Source organism: Cyprinus carpio, unplaced genomic scaffold (genome assembly GCF_018340385.1).
Source record: "Cyprinus carpio isolate SPL01 unplaced genomic scaffold, ASM1834038v1 S000006695, whole genome shotgun sequence".
NCBI lineage: Eukaryota > Metazoa > Chordata > Actinopteri > Cypriniformes > Cyprinidae > Cyprinus > Cyprinus carpio.
Genome location: NW_024879307.1, coordinates 226516 through 251136, shown reverse-complemented (window position 1 = coordinate 251136; position 24621 = coordinate 226516). Strand labels below are relative to the sequence as shown.

General features: G+C 36.1%; 1 protein-coding gene across 1 annotated transcript; it reads left to right on the top strand.

Moving 5' to 3' along the window:
• Positions 1 to 5318: 5318 nt before the first annotated feature.
• On the top strand, positions 5319 to 22251 carry LOC109101468 (clathrin interactor 1-like). The gene is made up of 12 exons (XM_019114832.2): positions 5319 to 5522; positions 9897 to 10001; positions 10115 to 10211; positions 10298 to 10406; positions 10519 to 10683; positions 11810 to 11987; positions 12224 to 12446; positions 12669 to 12753; positions 14986 to 15063; positions 16768 to 17051; positions 19187 to 19367; positions 20508 to 22251. Exons 1-12 carry the CDS (start codon positions 5482 to 5484, stop codon positions 20846 to 20848), a joined length of 1887 nt encoding a protein of 628 aa, XP_018970377.1. The 5' UTR covers positions 5319 to 5481; the 3' UTR covers positions 20849 to 22251.
• The last annotated feature ends 2370 nt before the right edge of the window (positions 22252 to 24621 follow it).

The window sequence follows — 24621 nt, the reverse complement described above, 5'->3', positions numbered from 1 at the left end:
CTGTTATACTAGGTCTTGGATATTGGCAGGGGCAGCTCACTGTAGCATGGTTAAAACAACTTTAATGTCTCCTCATTCTGGAACTGAGGGGGTCTGCTTAAAATAGAAACAGTGTTACATCGATGTAATCATACACTGCTTTCCCATTCACCTTTTAGCACCTTCCACCATTCAAGACTGTTATTACAAAGAGTAAATGAGTATCCACATTACAGAATGGCATTACACTGAATTAGTGCTTTTATATATATATATATATATAATATATTATATATATATATATAATCACAAGCATAAATGGAATGATAGTTTGCCTCATTATCTCATTTTTCAAAGCTTTGTAATTTTGGCCCAAGTTCAACAAATCACATTTTTACTTCTCATTCCCACTTCTTCCATGCACTCGGAATTCCCAAATCCCTTCCCTCTCTGATTACCATATCATCTCAGCCCCTTCTCACCCACCCACCCCCTCCCCCTCTTCCTCCCCTTCCTCTTCTCTGTCAGTAAAGCTGCCCCATTAGCCCCTTTGCAGAAGTGTTAAGAGTAATGGCCCTGCCAATGTGAGAGCCAACACAGGGGAAATAACGCTTCCCTCGCCTGGCCTGGAAATCTCAGAGCAGGGTAATGAATCCTTATGAGAGCAAGGCAGGGGTATATTGTTCCCTTATATGGGGAAGGGAGGTGGGCAATAGCAAATTGAAGAAACTCACGAGCTGTTGTTTTTGCAGGTCATTAAGTCTGTGTTAATCATCTTGGAGCATTTTCATAAGTTTGTGGGGGCAAATTAAAACCAATGAAGGGATTGTTCTGATAGTTGGGAGAAAGAAAAGTTGCGAGAGAGGGAAAATGCACGGTATTGATCAATTTCAGTGTGGCTTAAGCTAACTTCTGAATCTCCCAGATCAAGTCTCCATTATTGAGGTGGTGCAAGATTTTTCACGTCCATCATGACAAACATAATGTGGATATGTATATAACAATTTTCAGTTTAGATTTATCAGATCCAGAGGGGTCAGGGGGGGTCAGTACAGAAAATTACTCTGAGTTGTTTTATATATACTTATTAGCAGCTGCATTACAAATTGAAGACCTAAATTAATGGTGCCAACAATGAGGAAAGTGGATACGGCATTCAGAATTCACAAAGCCTTCCAACAACACTTTTTATATGCGAATTCATACTAAATAAACATACCCCCACCCCCCACCCCGTACTTTGCACTCACTTTTAAATATTTTCCATGTAGAGAACATATCTAATTGTAGTCTGGCACGGCGTCTCCAGTAAACCTTGCTCAGGGAACACGTATTTCAAAAATGCAACTGACTATCTTTATTTCTATGGCTCAATAAAACCCTGCCATTTATGAGAAACCAACAAGATTCGAGTGACATCATTCACACTTTTCTTGTGTGTTTTTTAACTCTGTACTTGCCCCAAAGCATCCCACAAGATCTTCAGAACATGATGGAATTCTTATTTGTGGTCTGTTTCCCTTTTGTTCCGCAATCCATTTGTTTAATGCTCAAGGATGATTATGTATTCATTGTTGGATAGGTGTAATTTCACCTTATGGACTAATTAAGTAATGGTTGTGGGTGTAGATGAAACCCTCCCCATGCTTTCTGGAGTCTTGCCAACGGAACCTTTCCACAGCTGGGTCTTGTTTGCTTGTCTTATCTCAATTCCCCTCAGTGTTTTTCTACTATGGAATCTTTCCTTCTCCTCACGCCAACAATACCACAGTCTATTTCTTTATTTTAGTGAATGGGGGTGTCTGGGGTGTGAGAATGAATGTGATTTTGCATCCAAACCCCATACACCAGTTTTCATAAAAAGAGTATTATTTAAGTTGTCTTTCAAAGTGCACTCTTCTCTAGGGTCTCTGTAAACATGACATCTCCCATTTAACCCTTTCTCTACAGCTGAATAAACTTAACATGTGAAGAAGTATCTCTGAGACCAATGTCCTTGAACATTTTACGCTGCCATATTCTCCTATCTTTCTTTTTTCCAGTTTAACACATTACCATGTAACAGCTACAGATGTTGACTCCTCTTTTTTTATTCAGCTTAATTACTAATTGAATTTGCCCATAAAAGAGCAGATGCTTTCTGCTTCAGAACACAATGTGTCAGGGGCACAAAAATGACAGGAACATGTTGGGAATTGGACTAAAGCACTGAGTGGATTTTAACTCATTCTATGCCAGGACTTTGTATTATGCTGTATATATTAGAGATTATAAACCATTTACAATAATCAGTATGTGTTTGTTAATTGTAATACTCAGGAATGACACAATTAAATATGATTCTTAAAATGTCCCTCCAGGGACGTTTTAGGCATTTGACCATTTTTTCAATTATTTATCCTGAATGATTTTACTGCATATGTGTGTATTATTGACACACAGCATTTTATAACTCCTGTTAGATTTGTTAAACAAAATGTTGTTGATAATCAGCGTATGGTGCCACCTCAAGAGGCCAGTGAAAACTGTCTTTTTATAAAATAAGACCATGGGACAATGATCACTAGTTAATTTCTGCAGTTTATGCTGTAGCGTTTCCCATGAAAATGTGGTCAGCACATCATTTCAAAGTGGGAGTGGGAAATCTGATATTTTTATTTCTTTATTTTATTCACCACACATGTTTTCAATCTGCAGAAACTCAGCATAGTTGGGTTTTTCCCATTTTACAATGCCATTACAAAACAATGTTCATTGTTTGTGGGATTTGCTCTAATTTTACAGCTCTTGCTCCATTTTTTACCCATTGCTTAGTCCAGTGCTAGGCTGGCTATGGGATACGGGACTCTTTTCATGCTGTTTTATTTAAGGATGTTATTGTTGGCCCTTGCACAGGCCACAGTCAGCCCCTGGGTCTTTTTCCCAAGCGATAGAACCACCCACACGTCATCCATCATCTGACCTCTCTCTGCATGACAGGTCACTTCTGCTTTTCCACCAGGATGCACTGTGTTTGTATTTGTGTGTGTGCTGTAAGGCAGTTTTGGACACTAATTATAATATAAGATAAAGCTGAGACGGAGTTCATAATGCAGATATGAAACTCTGTTAAGACGGTGGGGTTTATATGGTGTTGTAAAACCTCATCTAAATACAGTTTAGTAGAGTATCTTGCCAAGCACTGCAAACTCTGTGCTAATTACATACCATTATCTATAATTACAAATAGGTAGGCTATTATTGCACTTATTGACCAACTATTATTGCACCACCACAGTTCAGGGTGTTTATAATGTTAACATGGGGGAACATACTGACTGAAATATGATTAAGGCCTTCCATATTATGATAAGAAGGAAAGGAGAAGAAATTATTTACGTTGTGTGACAGTGCCCCCTACTGACAGTTCGGTTAATATCATGCCAATTTTTTGAATGATGATAAAATGTTATTTTCTATGCTACTTTCCTCCAATCATTTATTTTTGGCCAAAAAAAAAAAAGACTGTTTTATCAGTACAAAACTTTTCATTTTAAAATCTGAATGTTGATTTTGGGGCATAAAATCAAATATCACAGCACAGAAGACTAAAAATATTCCACTTTATTTCATGGACCATTTTAGACAATGAGGCCTTTGTACATTTATTTTAATTTCAGTAGTATGACTCTGCTTATATCCAAGGCCAAAATAAAATCAAGACAACCATAACATACTTACCCACTTAATGGTTTGCTCTCAGTAATATAGTCTACATTTTAAAACTAAGGTTTTTTTTTTTTTTTTTTTTTTTTTTTTTTTACAAAATGACAATTACTAATTGCCAAATATGCATTTAAGTAAATACAGAATTTCATATACGTCCTTATAGCATTTACATTGACATCATTTTGTAAAATATAGATGACTGCATGTATTCATGCATGCACACATACGTATAATAAACAATGAATATCACAACAACTTAACTGTAAAATTAGCAAGCTATTATGGTTGATAAAGCTCCATATAATGAAAACTTTTTGATGGATAAATCACTGCTAATGGTAAGTCTACGTTCTTCCATAATAACTGATTTAGAATTTTGTTGTTTAATAAAAACTTTACAAAGTAAGACACATGTTAATGTCCAAACGTAAATGTTTTCTGACAGATTCGGTTCTGGATGCATTTCCTTCATATGCTCGATCTTCGCAGTTCGGCTGTCTATGGTTTTCTTCAGTGAACTTGCAGCAGTAATTGAAGCAGATCCCATGGGTATATGTGCATTTGGGGACGTTAAGTGCTGTTTCTTGTCATGCTATGTTTTTTTTAAATAGGTTCTTTTTGTCAGTTTCCTGTGATGTTTTTCATTGTTTTGTTTTTTTGCTCCTAATGCTTGTTTTCCATGAGAGGCTCTCCTCTCCCAGGGGGCTGTCATTTGTGGAAGGGCCTCCATTTTCACCCGTCACTCCATTTTGGCCCATCTACCAGAACACATAAAGTCTTGGCATCTCAGCTCCTGAGAAATGGACTACCTATTGGAGCTGACACCCAGAAGCGTACTCCTTTTTGTACCATGTTAATGTCTTATACTTGTCTTATGCAGATGTGACTGATAAAACTTGTCAGTGGCATACCTTAAATTTTACATATATATAGAACATACTTAATATACTTTCACTTGAATATTTAAGGGTTATTTATTCTTATTATTTATTATATAAAGGATTTATATGCTATTATTAAGTATAGTCAATTTGTGTATTGATACATACCGTAAAGTATTGGCTTAAAAAAAAAAAAAAAGAAAAAAAACTTTCAACATTCCACTGATTTAATCTATCATCAGAAAAAAAAATAGGCCTACAGCTAATTGAACTCACGTTATAGGCCTTTCAGCAAAATTTAGTGAAAATAAAGTAAAATAATGTAACAAAACTGTTCGGGAAACAGAAAAAAAAATTAACCCAACAACAACAAAAAAAATGTTGATTAATATTCATTTATACATTACATTTATAATTAATTAATTACATGTAAAACACAGTGACAACTTGCTTCTTTAATTCTATCTCTTTAAATTCCCATTAAAATTGTAATTGTAATTGTGCTTGTGCATATTTGACAACTGAAATTGAATTAACAAGGATCTCAATTTATATAATTGTTTAATAATAATAAACATTCATTTATTCATTCTCACAATCGTTTTAAACAAACCCCATTGGCTTAATTTTATTCTCATTCACTAACCACTTCTGTGAGGTTATGTTAATGTGGCTTGTGTCATATCCTCATCAAGGATGTAGTGTTCTGCTGAAGCAGCCTACGAAATATCCGTAAGTGACAGCGCATTTCCGTAGTAACCTGTCCGGCCTGCGCTCCTCCGCCGTCGCCTGAAGCAGCGCAACTTTAGAGTTCATGCGTTGGCTTTCGTGACAGCTCGACTGGCACGACCAGCGGATTTCAAGGGCTGGAACACCTGTTTTCCCGACCGAAGGCCCCAGCAACACAGCCAAGATGTTGAATATGTGGAAAGTGAGGGAGCTGGTTGATAAAGCGTGAGTATTCCGAATGTTTTCGAAAGTATTTCGGTGTCCTGTCTCATACCTGTTGAAAATGAGACACGTACGCACTCATTGACGTCACATCGCACTCTCGACAGGAGCTAGCACAGTTGCTAACTACAGCCTTTGTTGTCCCCTTAAAAGTAACATATTTCGTCCGTGTATGTAGCAACTTTCGTTTTCGAGTCGGTTACGCTACTAGATCAGATGTTTTCACTTGTTTACTACGACTTAATTTTGTTTACGAGACAAACAGCGCCCTTAAACTTCCTTGCTGTTAACTCAGCGGCTAATTTTATGACAGTTGCTAAACTTGTGTTGGCGCTTGTGTTTAAAAGTGCTTTACACACCAAACTAACGTGTTTATTGTTAATCTTTCTGAGTGAGAAAAAGGTTTAAATATAAAGTAAGAGTGCGTGTTTTACTTGGCATTGGAGTGGCAACAACTTTTTCATGTTTGACAGCAGAAACTATTCAAGCTAATCAGCTAGCCTGAAATGAAAAACAACTCATTGTACATATGTGTATGGTGTCAAATGCTGATTAATTGGCAACCTGTTTACACTTTATTGTTGTAATCCCTTTACAAAGGCTGTAAGGGCAAAGATGGTTGCATAGCTTTTGTAATGGAGCCTTTGAGTTTCATGGAAACTGTTGCTTGTTAGACTGAAACTTGTGTTTTAACCCTTTAAAGGACAGGAGCATAATACCCCAGAAAAATATTTTTGTTATATTCCAACACAAATCAAAATACTGCAGTGTTGTATTTTAATTCAAGTGATTGCTTTTATCTTTTTTTTTTTTCTTCAGTTTGTGTCCCATAATAAAAACATTTAGATGATAAACATTTACTTATAGGTCAGTGGTGTTCTGCGCATCCAGTGCTTTAGTCCACTATGCCACGCTGTCATGTTGGCTTGTACATAACGATTCTAGGATGATGCCAGTTTTCTTACAAAGTCTCTTGACGTAGGTATTTCTTGGGACCCCCTTTTAATATTCTTCTTAAAAATTGGGCCCAATCACTATCTCAGAAACCATTTAAGGGTTACCCTGTCTGTCATGCACACTGTCAACTACTGTCTTTATGAATAGTTTACAAAGCTGTTAAGTGGGAAAATACAGCAATTCAGAATTATGTTTTTCTTTAGAAGTCCCACGGTCAAGGACAAATCATCTCCTTAAAATAAACTGCCTGTCATTGTCTGTTTCTTAGACTTTCTGAGTGTATCTGAGTGTTGTTAACTCATCTGATTGAAGGACCACTATGGCTTTTATGGTTTGAACTTTTTTTATTATTATTATTATTTGATTTTAGCTTCAATGATGACATATAGCATATGATCATTAAAAAGGTTATTGTAGGACTCTGAACCTGTTTTTCACAAATATGAATTGCACAAACCTTAGGGTGTTGCCTAATAAGTTGGTACGTCCCTGAAACAGTCATTTACACACTTTTCGTAAAACTATGCTATATGAAGTATTTGACAGTATGGTGTATTCTATTGGATGTTAAGGGGTTTAGCCACTTAATAGAGACTACAAAAAATCTCTGGAGAAGCAATAGAAATATATAAAAGAAATAATCATTACCATCTATTCTAGATATCCATCACTCATAATGACTTGCCAAAAATAAATAAATAAATAATTTCCTGTTTTGAAACAATGTAGCAAGGTGAATAAATTCAGCTTATTACCTCCAAAATCAGTCTGCCAAGTGTAGCCATGGATGGATTGACGAAGTGTGTGTGTGGGGAATTTAGCTTCATGCTGGTAAAGCAATGAGTCTGTTCCTAAATGGTGTGAAAGTCCTGAGATGCCACAGGAAGACTTCAGTATTACCGTATTTAGTGTAGTAGATGGTATTATCACTCAGCCACAGATATGCAACTGTTGAAAGAATTTCATTAGCGCCTTAAATAAAAATCAGAGCAGCCCGCATTTTCCTCAAGCTGTGAAACCAGTTAAAGGGGTCATTGATGCAGTTTAAATTTTTTTTCTTTCTTTTTGGAGTGTTACAAGCTCTTTGGTGATCTGTAAAGTTGCAAAGACAAAAGTCTCAAATCCAAAGAGATATTCTTTATAAAAGTTAAGAGTCAACCACGCCCCTCTAAAACAGATCATTCTAACACGCCACCACATGTCTACGTCACGATGTGGGAAGATTTGAATAAGGCCGCCCAAAAGTTCACACAAAGAAAGATGATATAACTTTTATCCTCGCTGTTGCCGCCACCGCTGCCATGTTGTGGAGATGCTGTGTGTTTCGTTGTGAAAGCGAAACTACTTTGTTTGGCCTTCCAAAAGTGTACACAACTAGAAATCAGTTGTTGAGTTGTATTTACAACACTGTTCCAGAACAGTTCATACCAAATATTGAGATGTGTGTAGCACATTTTACAGAGGACGAGGACTGTTTCCTGTGAGAGTAGCCTACAATGCCAGTGTCTGTTTCTATAAAGTGAGGTAATTCCAACTTTGCAAGGACAGTCTGGCGCTTCTGACTCACAGCCTGTAAGTCCGTTTTCATATTTAAAGAATTTGCCACTGATGATTCAAACATGAGTTCTGAGCAGTGTAGAGTAGCGCTTGTTGTTTGTCGTTTCTACGATCACAAATGCAGACATGGTTTTGTTTACGCAGTGTGATACGCAACGTGTAAAAAGACAGTATAAGTCATTATAATCAGTAATTATGTCCCCACTGGATGCAACAAATGCCTTGTTTATAATGGGTTTTATTGTTTTTTGTCTTGGGCGCGCCGGGACATGCATCACAGAATGTTAAGGGGCGTAACATTTCCGTCACACACTTGAGGTATTCAGCCAATCACAATGCACTGGATAGCTGGCCAATCAGAGCACGCCTCGCTTTTCAGAACAATGAGCTTTGTAAAAATCGACATGATTCAGAAAGGCAGGGCATAGAGGAGCAACAATAATGTACAGTATGTGGAAAATAATGTGTTTTATTTAACCTTAAACCGCACAAACACATTTCATTACACCAAATACACAAAATAATGTTCTTTTTAGCAACATCATATGACCCCTTTAAAATTGTATTTACTTATTTATTTTTACTCATTTCAGCTTACTTCTGTTTACACTTCCATTGAGCAGGACAATACTCAGGTTTTTTTTTCCCTGTAAGCTGTAAACTGAGACACTACACATTTTCTAAAGCAAACGGCAGTAGTCTCTATTAAAATCACAAAAAGTGGTTTTTAGGAGTAGGAAAGACTGAGGACTCCATAGGGTGTTTTTATTTGATCCACCCTCTATTCTCAGCGAGCCTGTCCTTCACCCCGCCCATATACTGAGATCTCGTGTGTCTTGTATAACCACTTTTTATGTCACTCTGGTTATGTCCCTCTAGTGCTAAACTGGTTTCACATAATAAGAGCTTTTGGTGCTACTTATTTCCGTCCAGTAATCAAATGAAGGTGGGGTCTGAGATTTATGATTGTTTTAGACATTATTTAAATGACTGGTCTAGCTTTCCTTTTTTTAATATGGAATAAAAACATAAATTTTACTGACACCAGTGATGCAACCTTAGGGGATTTTTAAAATGGTACTTACCAGAGAGCATGATAAACAAATATATGCTTTATATATATATAGTTTAAATAGGAAGTGATTTTCAGTGTGTTTATTATCACTGTTAATAAATAGCCTAACCCGTATAGCATAGTCAGGTTCTGTTCTGTTCTCTCATCATTCTCACACCTCCATGATGTTCGAAACCCATATGATTTTCCGCCTTGAAACACCAAAGAGATTATTTGCATAATGTCCATGTTCTCATGTGTTTAGCAACCAAAATGTGATGCACAATGTTTAAATGAGCACAAGTGTGTTTGAGACTTAGTTATGATTTAGAATGGACTTAATGATTTGGAATGTAGCACTTAAGTCATATGGAATAAATGTTTGATACTGTAATTATGCTTTTTTTGGTTTTTTGGAGCTTAACAGCCCCTGCTCACTGTATGCTTTTGTTGTATGGAAAAGCACAAGATCACTGTCAGAAATAATGTGCAAAAAAAAACAATACTATGGTGGGTCATTATCGACCTCCGTTTACAGTGCCTATAACAATTATCACCCCATGAACCACAGAGGATTTACTACTGTCTGCTCTGTTTCTCAATAAACAAATACATTTTACAAATAAATTATATGAATTTTATTTTCCTTTGGTTTTCTGCCACGTAATTCATAGATTTTATCTTTTATATATTTGGTCTTTGCTGAAAGGCTCTTTTTCCTGCTGATATAATTTTATCATATAATCAGTCTAAATAAGGGAAGTTTGACTTTACTGAAAGGAGGTTGTGTTTTAATCTTATTCTTACAGAACCAATGTTGTGATGAACTATACAGAAACCGAGTCTAAAGTTCGCGAAGCCACAAATGATGACCCGTGGGGACCGTCTGGACAGTTAATGGGCGAAATCGCCAGGCAAGTGGAGGGTTTTTTTTTTCTTCTGAACCTTGTCTTTGTCAACAGTTACACTTTCTTCCAATATGAAGAGTCTCCTAAGATAAGCTTTTGTTATTTCTGTTTAATTTCAGGGCTACGTTCATGTACGAGCATTTTCCAGAGGTAATGAACATGCTGTGGACTAGAATGCTGAAAGACAACAAGAAAAACTGGAGAAGAGTTTACAAGGTATGCTTTAGTGAGGGCGGTATATGACTGAAAAGGTTTTGTTTTGCTGTCATCTGTCATGAACTTGACTGTCCTCTCTACCTCAGTCTTTACTGCTGCTGGCGTACCTGATCAGAAATGGTTCTGAACGGGTTGTCACTAGTGCAAGAGAGCACCTGTTTGACTTGCGTTCAATTGATAGCTATCATTATGTAGGTGAGTGAAATGCACAAAAGCAAAAGTTTATATAATAATTCATCTGTCATGTACACTCTTTGATGTCTCTCAGATACTAGTCAGTGATGGATGAATGGGGTTTGTGTTTCAGATGAGAATGGCAAGGACCAGGGTGTCAATGTTCGTCAGAAAGTGAAGGAGCTGATAGAGTTTGTCCAGGATGATGACAGATTGAGAGAGGAGAGGAAAAAGGCCAAGAAAAACAGGGACAAGTACATAGGCGTGTCCTCTGACAGTATGTCAGGCTTCAGATACTGTAAGTCCCTAACTTTCTCTCTTTCTCACTTGCACACACACACCATTTTCACTGTCACATTTATCAAGGTTTGCAAGGTTTTTTTTTAAAAATCACACATAAAAGACATTTATCATAAGGAATATATCTAATCGGGACTCTGAAAACAAGGAGGTCCTCTGTCTCCTCTCCACTGTTGTTGTCCCTGGAGGGTTTGCATTGCCAGATGAGTGAACTGTACTGTAGATTCATTTTGATACCCGGCATTGCTGCGTTTTCACATGAGAGCATAAATTATGTTTTCGATGTCCTTGATTGGGATTGAAAAAAACACATGCTTTCATTATTTGTAATACTTCAGCTTTAACTGATTTACCTGCTATCATATTTAGTTTGAAAGTCGTTTAGTTCTAAAGTTTAATGAAACTTGATATATATGTATTTTATTGTGTTTTTGAGATGGTGGCTTGCACATTTATTCAGTAATTTAACCACAGTCCAAACACAGTTCTTAGTTATGGAATATACCCGAGAGGAAGCATCATATCCTGATTTCACTTCTCTTTACATTGACATCAAATTAGTGGGTGAATCTCACACTGGGTCATATTTCACCCCACCCCTGGAAAAAAAGAAATTATATTTTGCATAACAGAATTAAGTTTTTTAATTATTTTCTCGACAATTAAGCACACCCTTATAAAAAGTATAATCACCAAAAAAGAAACTGGTATATTAATTCAATTAACTATTTATTATGAGTTCATGGTAATATTTATTGTACTGCCTTTAATGTATGCTAATTAAGTAATTCAATTCTAATGAGAACTACTAACCATAGCCATTAAGAAAAATGAAAATTACTAACAACCTCTGAAGTAAAACATCTAACTGCATTACAGTAATTAAAATAGGTCTGAAAATGTGTTTTAATTTATCAATGAGCTTCATTTTCTTTTTGAAAAATGTCTTTTTTTTTTTTTCTCCCTCTGATTTTAATTACCCAGACATTTTTTTTTTTTTTTTTTTTTGGGATTCATGTTTTATTCCTTATATTTTTCCCTATATAGGTTTTTAATTGAAGTTTGACTTTATAATATGTGTATATAGTATAACACATTTCCTGTCCTGTTTATACATTCTTCAGCGGAGGACAGGTTTGATTGTAAAGATACACACTCAAAATGGGATGAAGACTGGGGCAAGGGGGCTTTCCCTTTCAGTGAGAAACTGGGAGAGATCAGCGATAAGATCGGAAGCACCATTGATGACACCATTAACATGTTCCGCAGAAAAGACCGGGACGATTCGCCTGACAGATTCAGGTCAGGACCCCCAGGCCGTTTCACTTTCCCCTCTCAGATCACCTGAAAACTCCTGTTCTGTCAAGTCTTCTTTTGTTTTTTGAAATGCAAATAGCATAAATGTTATAACTAATTATATGAACAGATTGTTGACAGTTGTGTCATGGACTGATTGTGTATTATCTGCTTATTCTCAAAGCAAGGAAACATTTTGTTAGTGATCTTGCTCAATCTTATTCTTTATCTTCTCTGTATAGTGAAGGAGATGAGGACCGTCGGGGAACGCGAAACGGGCAGTCAGGGAAATCAGAATTTAAAGATGATGCAGAGACAGTGACAACCAAAAGCGTCCAGATCGTCCAGTCCACAGAGACCACTGCCACTCGTAAGAGAGGAGGCATTCCATCCAAAGCCATAGATCTGGGAGCAGCTGCAAATTACACTGGCAATAAACCCTCCACCAACACAAACACAAGCCAGGTAGATGCGAGAGACACTAGCTACCAGCACTAGTCTTTTCCTGTTTAATTAAACATCTCTGGCATTTGGACACATAGATGATGCAACTTTTAGGAGAGATTTGTTAATAAATCAAGTGAAGTGAAATGTTAAACTTGTATTCAAAACCATGTAGACTCTACACTGGCATCTTGTGGTAGCTGTTAAGAGTGTTTTCAGTTTGTCCGTCCTTTGTTGCCATAGACCACATCAGCAGTGAGCCAGCCCAGTTCTGGTCTGGTGGACTTGTTCTCAGCAGATCCTGCACCTGCTCAACCTGCTTCCCAAGGTAACAGTAATAACATGCATCCTCTTTGGGTTACTCTAAGTTAAGAATATCATGGTGGTTCTACAGTTTTTGCAGAGAAAAATATTTAAGATCGAATGTCATCTTTTTAAATATTTAAAAAATATTTATTTTATTTGATTTGTGTGTAGCACCTTTACAACTGAACATGCAAGAAATAGGGTTGCACTGACTAGTCGATAAATTCTGCCACTTGTCGCAACAGTAAAAATAAATCCCAAGAGTGCTTTATGCTCACAAAACATGTTATGAGGTTTTACAAACCACCCTAAAAGTAATCAAGTATCGCCCAGAAGGCTGACAGAAACCACAATGGAGTGGGACATTCATAGCAAGCAGCCATGAATCTTGGGGACAGTCAATACAGCATTGAACTTGTCATAAATAGAACACTGATGTGTATTTTTAGAGTCATTTACATGACATTTACATTAAAGGGATAAGTTCACCCAAAAAATGAAAAATTTGTCATTAATGACTCCACCCTCAAAGTCGTTCCAAACCCGTGGAACACAGTATAAGATTTTCCTGAGAATGTATGTCAACTCCAGAAAGGTAATAAAAAATCTTCAAAGTAGTCCCATGTCATTTCCGTTAAATTTTTTGAAGCATCGAAAATACATTTTGATTTTCAAAAATATCATAAAAACTACGACTTTTATTCAGAGGACTTCTTCTCGGGTCTGTTATCAGCGCGTCAACAACATGCAGTTTAGTGACCTTTCGCGAACGAATTCTTGAACCAGTTAACCACCAAATGAACTGAATGTTTTGAAACGGTTCGCGCGTCAACAATAAGCACCCAATCACAAATGAACTTAAGCTGTGTAACTTTTTTAAATGGCTGACACTCCCCTCTGAGTTCAAAATAAACCAATATCCCGGAGTAATTCATTTACTCAAACAGTTACAACTGAAATTAAAAAAAACATTGACTCGTTCTCGAGTCAAGGGTTGCATTCACCGGTAGTGAGACAGTTTTTTTTGATTCAATTTACAAACGGTTCACCAGTTTAATTTTGCACTCACGTAATGACTTCATTGGCATATTGCCCTTGATTCAAGCCTTCGGTTAACCCGCGTCATAACATTAGCACAGAATCGGTTTACCACACCAAAAGAACCAGTTCGGTTCAGACGCGCTGTGTGTCAGTCCTGTACGCATGCGCAGTATATCATCAGCTCCTCGCATTTCTTGACTCGAGGAACGATTCAATGGGCTCGGTTCAGTGTGTACTGTTTGAGTAAATCTCCGGGTATTGGTTTTATTTGAAACTCAGAGGGAGTGTCAGCCATTTAAAAATGTAACAGCTTAAGTCTTTTTTGGATTAATGCTTTATTGTCATGAATCTTCTTCGATTTGGTGAACTGGTTCAAGAAGATCCGGTTACATCGAGTGATTCGTTTCGCGAACCGGATGTGCTTGTGAACGGCGCGCTCATAAAACAGATCCAATGCATGAATAAATTAAGTCGTATTTTTGATATTTTTGGACCAAAAATGTTAATTAAGGTAAACATGGACCCTACTTTGAAGATGTTTTTTATTACCTTTCTGTGGACAGTATACTACATTTTGTGGTCAAATACTAATAATGAGTAGTCTCACGGGTTTGCACATGAGGGTGAGTCATTAATGACATAATTTTCATTTTTAAGGGTGAACTATCCCTTTTTTTTTACATTTTCCTGTCATGTGGTCAAATACTAATAATGATATGTGCAAGGTGTAGTTGGAATACATAAATGGATGGAATGAGGAAATAGCAAAGTAGAGGAAGCATTATGCCATTAATTTGACGTTATGGACATATCCTGAAAGGGAGGGGCGCACAGTGAAGTTTAGCATATGCGCTCTCCTGTGCTCTTGCTGGCGCATTAAGTCACTGGGGGGCCAGATGTCAAAGCAGTCCCTGGTGGGTGTGTAGTGCTGAGCAGATGCGTAGATCCCTCTCCTCTCCTCACTGTCCTGCTCTCTCCTCCACCAGCCAAACAGCTGCATCTATCCTCCTCCATATAACTCCAGCCACAGGCTGCTGGAATGTAACGTGACCGGAGACTGTTATTGTGTGTGTGCCCCCTACAGACTCCAACAGATGTTTCTTATTTCTGCGCTCTCCATTTTTGTCTTTTCCTTAGGACATTAATAGGGGATTGATATGTTTTACCAATCTAGAATGTCATACAGTAATTGAATCTCTTTCTTTCGTTCTAGTTTCAAGCTCTGACCTGATTGGAGGTTTTGCCGATTTCTCTTCTCCTGCAGCTGCAGTCAGTCTTCCATCATCAGCTGGTATGTTTATGTAACCTCTTAACAAACCATCAGGTCAAATATACAACCTGAAACTCTTGATTATTTTTTACTTCTACTTACTACAACATATATTTCTGCTCAAAAGTTTGGAGTCAGTAAATAAATAAAAAAATATCACACATTAAATTTATTAAAATTGCCAGTAAAGACTTTTACATTGTTACAAAATATTTATATTTTAAATAAATGCTGTTCTTTTGAACTTTATTTTTTTATTCATCAAAGACCCCTGAAAAAAAAAAAAAACATCATGGTTTCCACAAAATTAAGCAGCACTACTGTTTTCAAATCTTTATAATAAGAAATGTATCCAGAACACCAAATCAGCACGTTAGAATGAAGACAGGAGTAATGGCTGCCGAAAATTCAACTTTGCAGGAATAAATTAAAGGAATAAGTTATATTTTAAAATATATTAGATATCTATTATATTTAAAAGAACATTTATTTAAAATTTTAAATAAGTTTGAAATAAGTAGTAAATAAAAAATAAAACTTCACAATGTATTTTTGATCAAATCAATGCAGCATTGGTGAGCAAAACAGACTTGCCTACCCCAAACTTTTGAAAAATAGTGTGACTAGTAAGTGTGTTTTCTGAAGGACTCATCGGTTAATTGGTTTTAAGAAAATCCTGTATAATTAGACTGTTTTTGGGTTCATATGACCCCAATCAGGTGTGTTTCTCAGGGACGTTTAAATAAGACATGTTCAGAAACAGCTGAATGTAGTGCAACTGAATGGAACAGAACAGGGTCTCATGACACACTTTTAAACTTCAGAGAAAAAAAAAAGCATGTATGTAGCAGCATGGGAAGAATTTTAACACAACTCTGAGAAGGTCTAACTGTGAAACCTGTATAACAGGTAGAACCGGATGCTATTATACTAATGTTTTATGCACCACCACTAATAACATCAGAACTAGTAACCAGAAAATCTAGATAAATTTGTTGAAGTTAGTAATCGATTAGTCAACCATCACTGCCCTATTATTATCCCTAATATACTGTAACGTATGTTCTTTAAAAGATATGCCACACCAAGAGGGGAAAAAAAGCCTTGTTTGCTTTTGCTAAAAGTCTCTGTTTTATTTTTCAAATTAAACTCATATGTTAAAATAAAAGCCTTAAGGGAGTGCAACTTGAAAGACACAAAATGGTGATATGTGTGTGTTTTTTATATGGTTATTTAAATAAAGTTCTGGGAATATAACAAAAGACTGTTGTTTTTCTTTTTGTTTTTTTGTTTTCTGCTGGACCATCCTCAGCAGCCTGTTTATGAAGTACTCCAAGCAGAAAGCCATATGGTGGGCTGCTGTGCTAAAAGCTAATGAGCACAGACACATTTCAGTTCTTGTTGGGTGTGACATGTCACCCTCTGCTTTTTTGGGACTAAACTGAAGCGACGGAGAGTCTGAGATTCTTTTGATGTTCATGCATCTTCAGTGCCCTGATAGTTTCATTACTGGTTCTCTTGCATTTCTCTAGATTTTTGTATTGCTAATTTGCATGCAAATGTACATCCTGTGCTAGATAATAAAGCCTGACATGAAGCAAGATTGTGGAATTTGTGCAGTAAAAGCACAAATATGCCTTTTGATCAAAAAGCTACATAACTATTACAACTTTCTCCTGTGTTCCCTGTTTTCTCTAAAATGTTTGTGCTTTTGTCTTTCCTCAGCCCCAGCATCTAGTGGGAATGGAGACTTTGGTGATTGGAGCACTTTTTCTGCAGCCCAGCCAGCCATCCCTGCAGCTCAGCCTGTTAACCCTGCAGGAATAGACCTTTTCTCAGGTCTGCAGGCGGCCCCGGCCCCTGCTCCAGCTCCTGCATCCACCGCATCCTCATCTGACCTCTTTGACCTGATGGGCTCATCTCAGACCACTAACTTCAGCACCTCCCAAAGCATGAACTTCTCCATGACCTCCTCTCAGACCACTGGCTTGCCATCGTCCAAATCACAGGTGCCTGCTACCTTCTCAATGGAGAGATACCTCTCACTGTATCTATTATATATTTATCATACCTATGATATTATATTGTCATATTTTTTTTAGATTGAGACCTTATGAAATGCTTTGAAGAGCACAGTTTTCTTTCCTGCTTATTTTCCTATTGAAACGTATTTATTTTATATAGCCAGTAGCTTTCAGTTTACATCATCAAAACTATTTGCTGCTTGCTATTGCTTTTGTGTTGCAGGTGGTATGTTCTCATCCTTAGAGAATTTTATTGGATGACACTACAGATGAGTCATCAGTATTTTTGGTTCATTTTCCTGAGAAGAGGAAAAATTATACACTAGTATCATTCCCTTTTTTGAAAGAAATTAATAATTAGTAATTGAGTTTATTTTGCAAGGATGCATTAAATTGATTAAAAGTGAGAGTAAACATTTAATATTAAATAAATTTCTGTTTCAGGTGAATGCTCTTCTTTTCAATTTTTAAAAAAAATCCTGAAAAAAAAATGTGTCATGGCTTTTCACAAAAATATTAAGCAGCACAGCTGTTTTCAACATTGATAATAATAAATGTTTCTTGAGCAGCAAATCAGCATATTGATGGATCATATGACACTGAAGACTGGATTAATGGCTGCTGAAAATTTAGTCTTGCAATCACAGGAATAAATAACATTATACATGTATATGTATATGTGTGTGTGTATATATATATATGTATATATATATATGTATATGTATATATATATGTAATATATATATATATATATATATATATATATATATATATATATATATATGTATATATATATATATATATATATGTATATATATGTATATATATATATATATATATATTAATATATATATATATATATATATATATATATATATATATATATATATATTATTTAAATGTATGTATGTGTATATATATATATATATATATATATATATATATATATATATATATATATATATATATATATATATATATATATATATATATTTAAATGTAAAACAGTTATTTAAAAAAATAATATTTCAAAATGTTACTGTTTTCACCATTTTTGTTCAAATAAATGCAGCATTGTTGAACAGAAGAGACTTGTACAAACTTGGTTTGTAACTAATGGTAGTGTAGATTTTAAATGTGTACAACTACTGGTTTATTTAGTCATCTTTTAGGAGTACAAAAAATGGCAGCAATCTCAACAAATAAGATTCACAAAGATGACAAATAAAAGCCAAAAAACGTTTGATAATGCTGTTCATTAGGTAGTGCACCTAGAATACATTTTTTGTGCATTGCCAACCCTCAACATTATGTTTTCAGTACAAAAAAGAATAAAAATGAAAGCAAGTGATGTAAAGTTATACATAGATAATGTGGTTTTCATTCAGATCCCCCTTCTGTGGAGTACTTAATGCAGCTCATCTAAGTGGAACTGCACACTAAACACTATTTACGCAAGAAAAGACAATTCTGGCCGAGTTTCAGAGCCAGTGGTTTAGAGAGCAGGCACATGAAAGCGAAACAAGCGAGGGTTAACACGCAGCATCGGCACAATTTTCCACCCACCCCCTCCTCATTACCCATCAACCCCAGTCCCCTTGGGACGCCCATCACAGAGAATGGCAGAATGAGGAGGAACAAGTTTAAGTCAGAAAACCATTAAATTGAAACAAAAGCCTTGCACAAAGATAATATTTGCATGCTAAAAGCCTGACCTACTTTAAAATGGCAAGTTTTGTTTGGCTTAAGAAAAAAGCAGCCCCCCCGATGGTATAATTAGAGGGACTTGAGATGCATTTTAACATGCTGAAATAATTTTAGAAGACAATGCCTCTAGCTAGCTAGACATTTCTGTCTTGTTTAACTCAAGAGTCTTGATAACCCTGGAAGACCACAGTGTAGTGTTCTGGAGTATTAATTCTGCCTTTCATCTTCTCTGACTTGTGTCATTCTGCCATTGGCAAACATTCATGGCCATCGGATAATTTTAATTATCATGCTTGAACTGCAGCAGAGCAGTATCATTTTAACAAAATCAGAGAAAACATTGTTTTTGATCATATGGGTACTATCAAATATGGTTTGTTCTAAAACCGATTTGATTTTCTTTGTCTTTGCAGCCACTTCAGTCAATGGGGAGTTCACTGATGCCCCAGCAACCGATGGCCCAGAAGCCCACTACCAAAGCCTCTTTGCCGTCCACCTGGTCCAACTCTAATGTAGACATAAGCCTGGACTACCTTAGTCCTGGCATGCAGGCACCCAAACCTTCTCAACCCACACTCAACATGATGCAGCAAGGTAAGTGTCTGGGACAGGATTGAACATGGAGTCTAGAAAATCAAATGAGCTCAAAGAATTCAAACAATTGGTCTATATGACGAGCGGAGAAAATGTGTAACTAACTAAACATAAACTAACAAAAAAATATGACATGAATGAAAATATAAATAGCAGTACAGTTTCCCATACATTGGTTTATTTGTGGCGGCCACAAATAGATTTTCCAAAAGGCTTTGACTTTGTTGAATAAATATGATCACTGCATTTTTCAAAGTCAAAACTTGGCACAGGTGTTTTTATATAAATGTATCTTTGAAGGGAACTGACTGTCTTTACAAAAGTTTCAATTTCATTTTCATTTAACCTTTCCTATAATGCCTGGTAAAGCAGCTTTTATGAGCGCAGCGCTGCTTTGTTTACAGCCGCTACCAGGGAAACCGCTATTTCTGCCACTCCTAAAGCACCTCCTGCTGGCAGAGAAGGAATTTTCATTTTCAATCAATCAGCTAATCTGCTGTTATATTTCCCCCTGGGCGAAGTGCCGCCACACATAGAGTGTAAGTCTGTGGGAGACACTGTATAGGTATAATAACATAACATAAAAGTATAATAGTAAGAGCAAACTAGATTCAGATACAAAAACATGAAAGATTGTTCTCTTGACACTTTGAGTTTGAGTTAGAGTTTGAAACCTTACTGCGTTTTCATTTAATTTTATATTGTCAAATTTTTACAAGTAAGTAATAAAAACAGTTACGCTACTGTTCAAAAGTTTGTGGTCAGTAAGTGATTATTTATTTATTTATTTTGGAAAGAAGTTAATTAATACTTTTAAGCATAGAAGCAGTGACCGTAAAGACATTTTTTAATCACAATATTAAGCAGAATATCTGTTAACAAAGTGGTATAACAGTTTTTAACATTGATAATAAGAAATGTTTTTTGGAAAAGTGTATTAGATTAATATTAAGCTTTTACTTTTGATCAAATAAATGCAGCCTTAGTGAGAGACCTTAAAACATTTCTGAAAATCTTACCGAACTTGAACTGTAGTGTGTGTATATATAGAGATATATATAAATATATAGATTTTGATTTATTTTAATATATTGGTAGCCCTTATTTTCATTTTTTCCCTCTCTATTTATCCTGCAATAGGAGTTCAGACTCCTGTGAATATGATGACTCAGGGCTTTGTTGGAATGAACCTGGGCATGCAGGCTGCCCCTACAATGGTCAAACCGCCCACCAACACCATGATGGGAGGAATGAACATGGGCATGCAGCCTGGCATGACAGGTAGCACCATGCCCATGCCAACCATGGGAGGGCTGCCAGTCAATCAGGGCATGATGGGAATGAATATGAACATGGGCATGTCTACAGCTCAGATGGGGATGACAGGAAACATGGGTATGGGAATGCCGGTTATGGGGATGAGCCCTGCCATGGGACAGCCTAAAGATGCCTTTGCAGATTTTGCCAACTTTGGGAAATGAACTGCAGGGTATTACGTGAACAGTCCTTCTCTAGATATGACCATGAAGAAGCTATGAAGAGCTAGAAGACAAAAACTACTTGAAAGATGTCAAATAAAGCCACACAGGAAATGTTTGTTTGAATGATGCTGATGTACAATTGGATGATTGTTATTTTCAATTTTCTTCTGATCAGCTGTACCAAGGAGCCCTATCGAGGGTGGCTGGTTTGTGCTCAGAATCATTTCAGTCATTGCACACACACATCCCACGTTTCCATTGCGTCGGGATATCGCTTTAAGGAATATGATGATCGCGAATGACAGTTGACTTTGTCCTCTCACATAACTTCTTAATTTAACCCAGGAAGTACTGGGTTCCTAATGCTGTAGAAAAAAATCCTAATGATCAATTCTGGCCTTTCCTCTACTCTGCCTTAAGATAACCTGTAAATATTTTTGCACGCAGACAATAAGTTATTAACTTACAAGATTGATGAATTATGATGGTGAGGATTTTTGTATGGAGTAAAGTTTGTGATCACTTGCCATTTTTGTATTTGATTTTTATTCATATAACCATTTTCTGAAGAGAAATGAAGTACTCAAACATCAAGATGATAGAATGACAATTCCAAATCCAAACCTTTGAAGCCTTAAATAGTTCATTTGTACTTTTTTTCAGTGAAAATCTGCATCTTTATGAAAATGTAAAATCTGTCCTTAAAACACATGGTGCCTGTTAGTCTCTTTCCTTTTTTTTTTCTAAAAAATCTAAATCTATATGAACGATATGAAAAGTACAGTATTTATTAAAGGTACTGTTAAAGAATATATATATATACAGTAGAGTACATATGTGCACTTTTTTTTAAATGTTTTTTGCATGGTCGACTTATCAGGAAGATTTTGGGTGACTAAAAGGATTTGAAATATAATTGAACCTGATATGGGTTCATATTTTTATGCAGTTCTGCTTATGCTGAGTGTAAATTGAGGCTGTGTGTTTGTAAAGCCTGGTAGCAAAGAGTTGGATGCTGTGTCCAGAGGGCCATCCCTGTATTGTCAAGATCATCTGTTGCTGTCCACAGTGTCTGCTGAAGCTAACTGAGCCCCTCTTCCATTCTGAGGATTTTTACAAGCAAAACGACCAAATTCTTCCATGTTTCTTTTTTTCTGAAGGGTTGATTTAGGTTTTTGTAGTCAGGTCTGTTGGCTTCTGTAGGATCTCATCTATTGAGTGGTTAGGGGTTGGGGAGTGTTACAGGAAACACTATAGGTTTATGCAAATCTACAGAAAGCAACAACAAAAAAAGAAATCTTTCTTCCACTGAGAATGTTTAATATGTTTTCTATTTCATACAATGACTCGATTGTACTTATGATATTTTATGAATGACAATAAAGATTTGATTTCCATTTTCATTGTGAGGCTTCTTGTTTTTATCTCCTCAAATCAATCTCATGTCTTAAAAAGAGGCCGCTTAGGACCTGACTCCACACGTTAGCTTTGCACGAGTTAATAGGATGAAAGCAGTACGGCCACATGTCCCATTTTCACTGGATCCGTTGTCAGTGAACTTTTTAATTGGCATAAAATTAATGTCATTTTAAGAAACTTGAGCTTAATAAAGGAAAAGGAAACTGGCCACATTTCTAGTGTCTATTTTGTATCGTTTTTATATATATTCAGTACATGAATATATAGGACATGCGACTGAGTAAATCACATGGAAGACTCTTAAGATTTTAAAAAAGTGAAGAGAAAGTGTTTATATATAAATATTCTTCATGAGGAAACTAATGTGTATATGGCTAATATATGCAGCGAGGAAAAAAAAACATGTCTAGATAAAAAGCCTTGAGTGCTACATACAATTTCCAACCTCAAAAAGCTCAATTAACCCATTTGTACTGTTTTTAGAAATCTATGGAGACCCACCTGCAATTTTTTAACGCTAAAACAGGTAAACGTCTAACAAAAAATTAAGTTTGACATGAAAATAAGAGTGTGTACTGGCTGGACGTATTAGTTGGGTTGACAGATTGGCTTTCCTTTTAACAGAACAGTGATGTGAATATTTGTTAAATATATTGCAATTTTCCCCTTGATAATTTACAAAATAATGCGTACAGTGTATCGGTGTCTTACTTCCCCCTAGTGGTCATTCAAAGCAAAAACAAGCAGTGTGTGTTGAGTATACAACCTTAGATCATGAACGCAACCACAAATAAACTCAGCTTTTAACACATTACTTTCACCTGTTAATATACATATCAATATGATACACTCATTTTACAAAACCTTTCTGGGTGATATTCATAGCAAGTAAACTCGTTTTTAATCTGGGTAGCCTTTAGTCCTGCTGCATGTTCACAAGAAGAATGTTTGTCTCCTCGTCTTTCTCAGAGGGTTCAGATCTCTCCTGGGTATGTTTTGGGGTCGGTTCTCCTGGTTTGATCTCTGAGGTGAGATGAAATACTGTGCAGGTCTGACTTCAGGTCTTCCTCTCAGCTGCACTGAGGGCCACAGTCTCTTGAAATTTTAGTTTTTCAATTAGCTATATTATAAAATAGAAAATTAATTAAATTAGATTCATAAAGCAATATTATTATATTGAAAAGTGTAAAAAAAAAAAAACAAGCAACATGTTATTTAAATATTCTTCAGTATAAAGTATTTTGCCCGCTTTTCGCTGATACTGGGGTAAGGCAATGGCACTTGTGGGGAATACCGAGCGAGCAGAGGGTCAAACTTATCCGAGCTGATGTATGTATGTATGTATATATGTATGTATGTATATTTTATTTCAGCTAGTTTCAGAGGCAAATTTAGTTTAACGAAACTAAACGATACTATTTTCTCTTAAATAAACAGATTGCTAAATAGCTAACAATAATGTAACAATAATCATGATGATTATTAAGGTGATATCTAAATTATTATTATTATTTATAAATAGCCTAAGGTGATCAACTCAGAAAATATATTGCCAGACAAGCTGAATAAGACCACTAGGAATGGCATCAAATAGAGGGATCTTATTATAATTTAGGAATTCATGGTAATTAAAGAGATGTCCATTATTCTTGAATAACTACCTCACCAAGATTATACAATTATTGTAACAGTTTCTGTAAATGAAGGACTTATTTTTAAACGAAACCACAACAGATTCCTCGTGTATTTGTGTACACTTTTACGCGTTCGTTCTCCTCCCAGGCAGTAGGTGGCAGAGCACACTCGTTCACACAAACTGAACGTACTGCACGTAGAAGTGTGTGCTCGTGATGTATTGTTCTAAAAGAAAACATTGTAGAATCGCGTACAAATGTTTTTGAAACATCACGTATTAGAAATAAAATATACCAGATGCTGTCCTCTTGGTTAGAAGGACATCTTAGGGAAACGTGGCGCTGCTTTCGATTTATATAACGGTGATTCGGTGAAGGTTTGGTGTAATAACCCATAATAGAAAAATGCTGTGTGAAGAATACCAGAAGATGAGGAATCCGTTTGTATTGCTCCAAGATGCAAACATATGAATGTACTGGTATGGATTCCTGAACAGCTGTTGATGTCGAGAGAATGTCAGTGGATCCATAAAACAAACATGATGGTGCTTCACTAGAGCTGATCTTAAAGTGGACGTGGGGACTTTGTCAGCACTACTCTGGACATCTCTGTAAGAAACATATCATCTTAACAATACATAGATTCTATAATTATGAATTAAAGTTATGCATAAACTATTCATTAACAGTATACCACGGCTTTATTTTTACTAGGTTGGT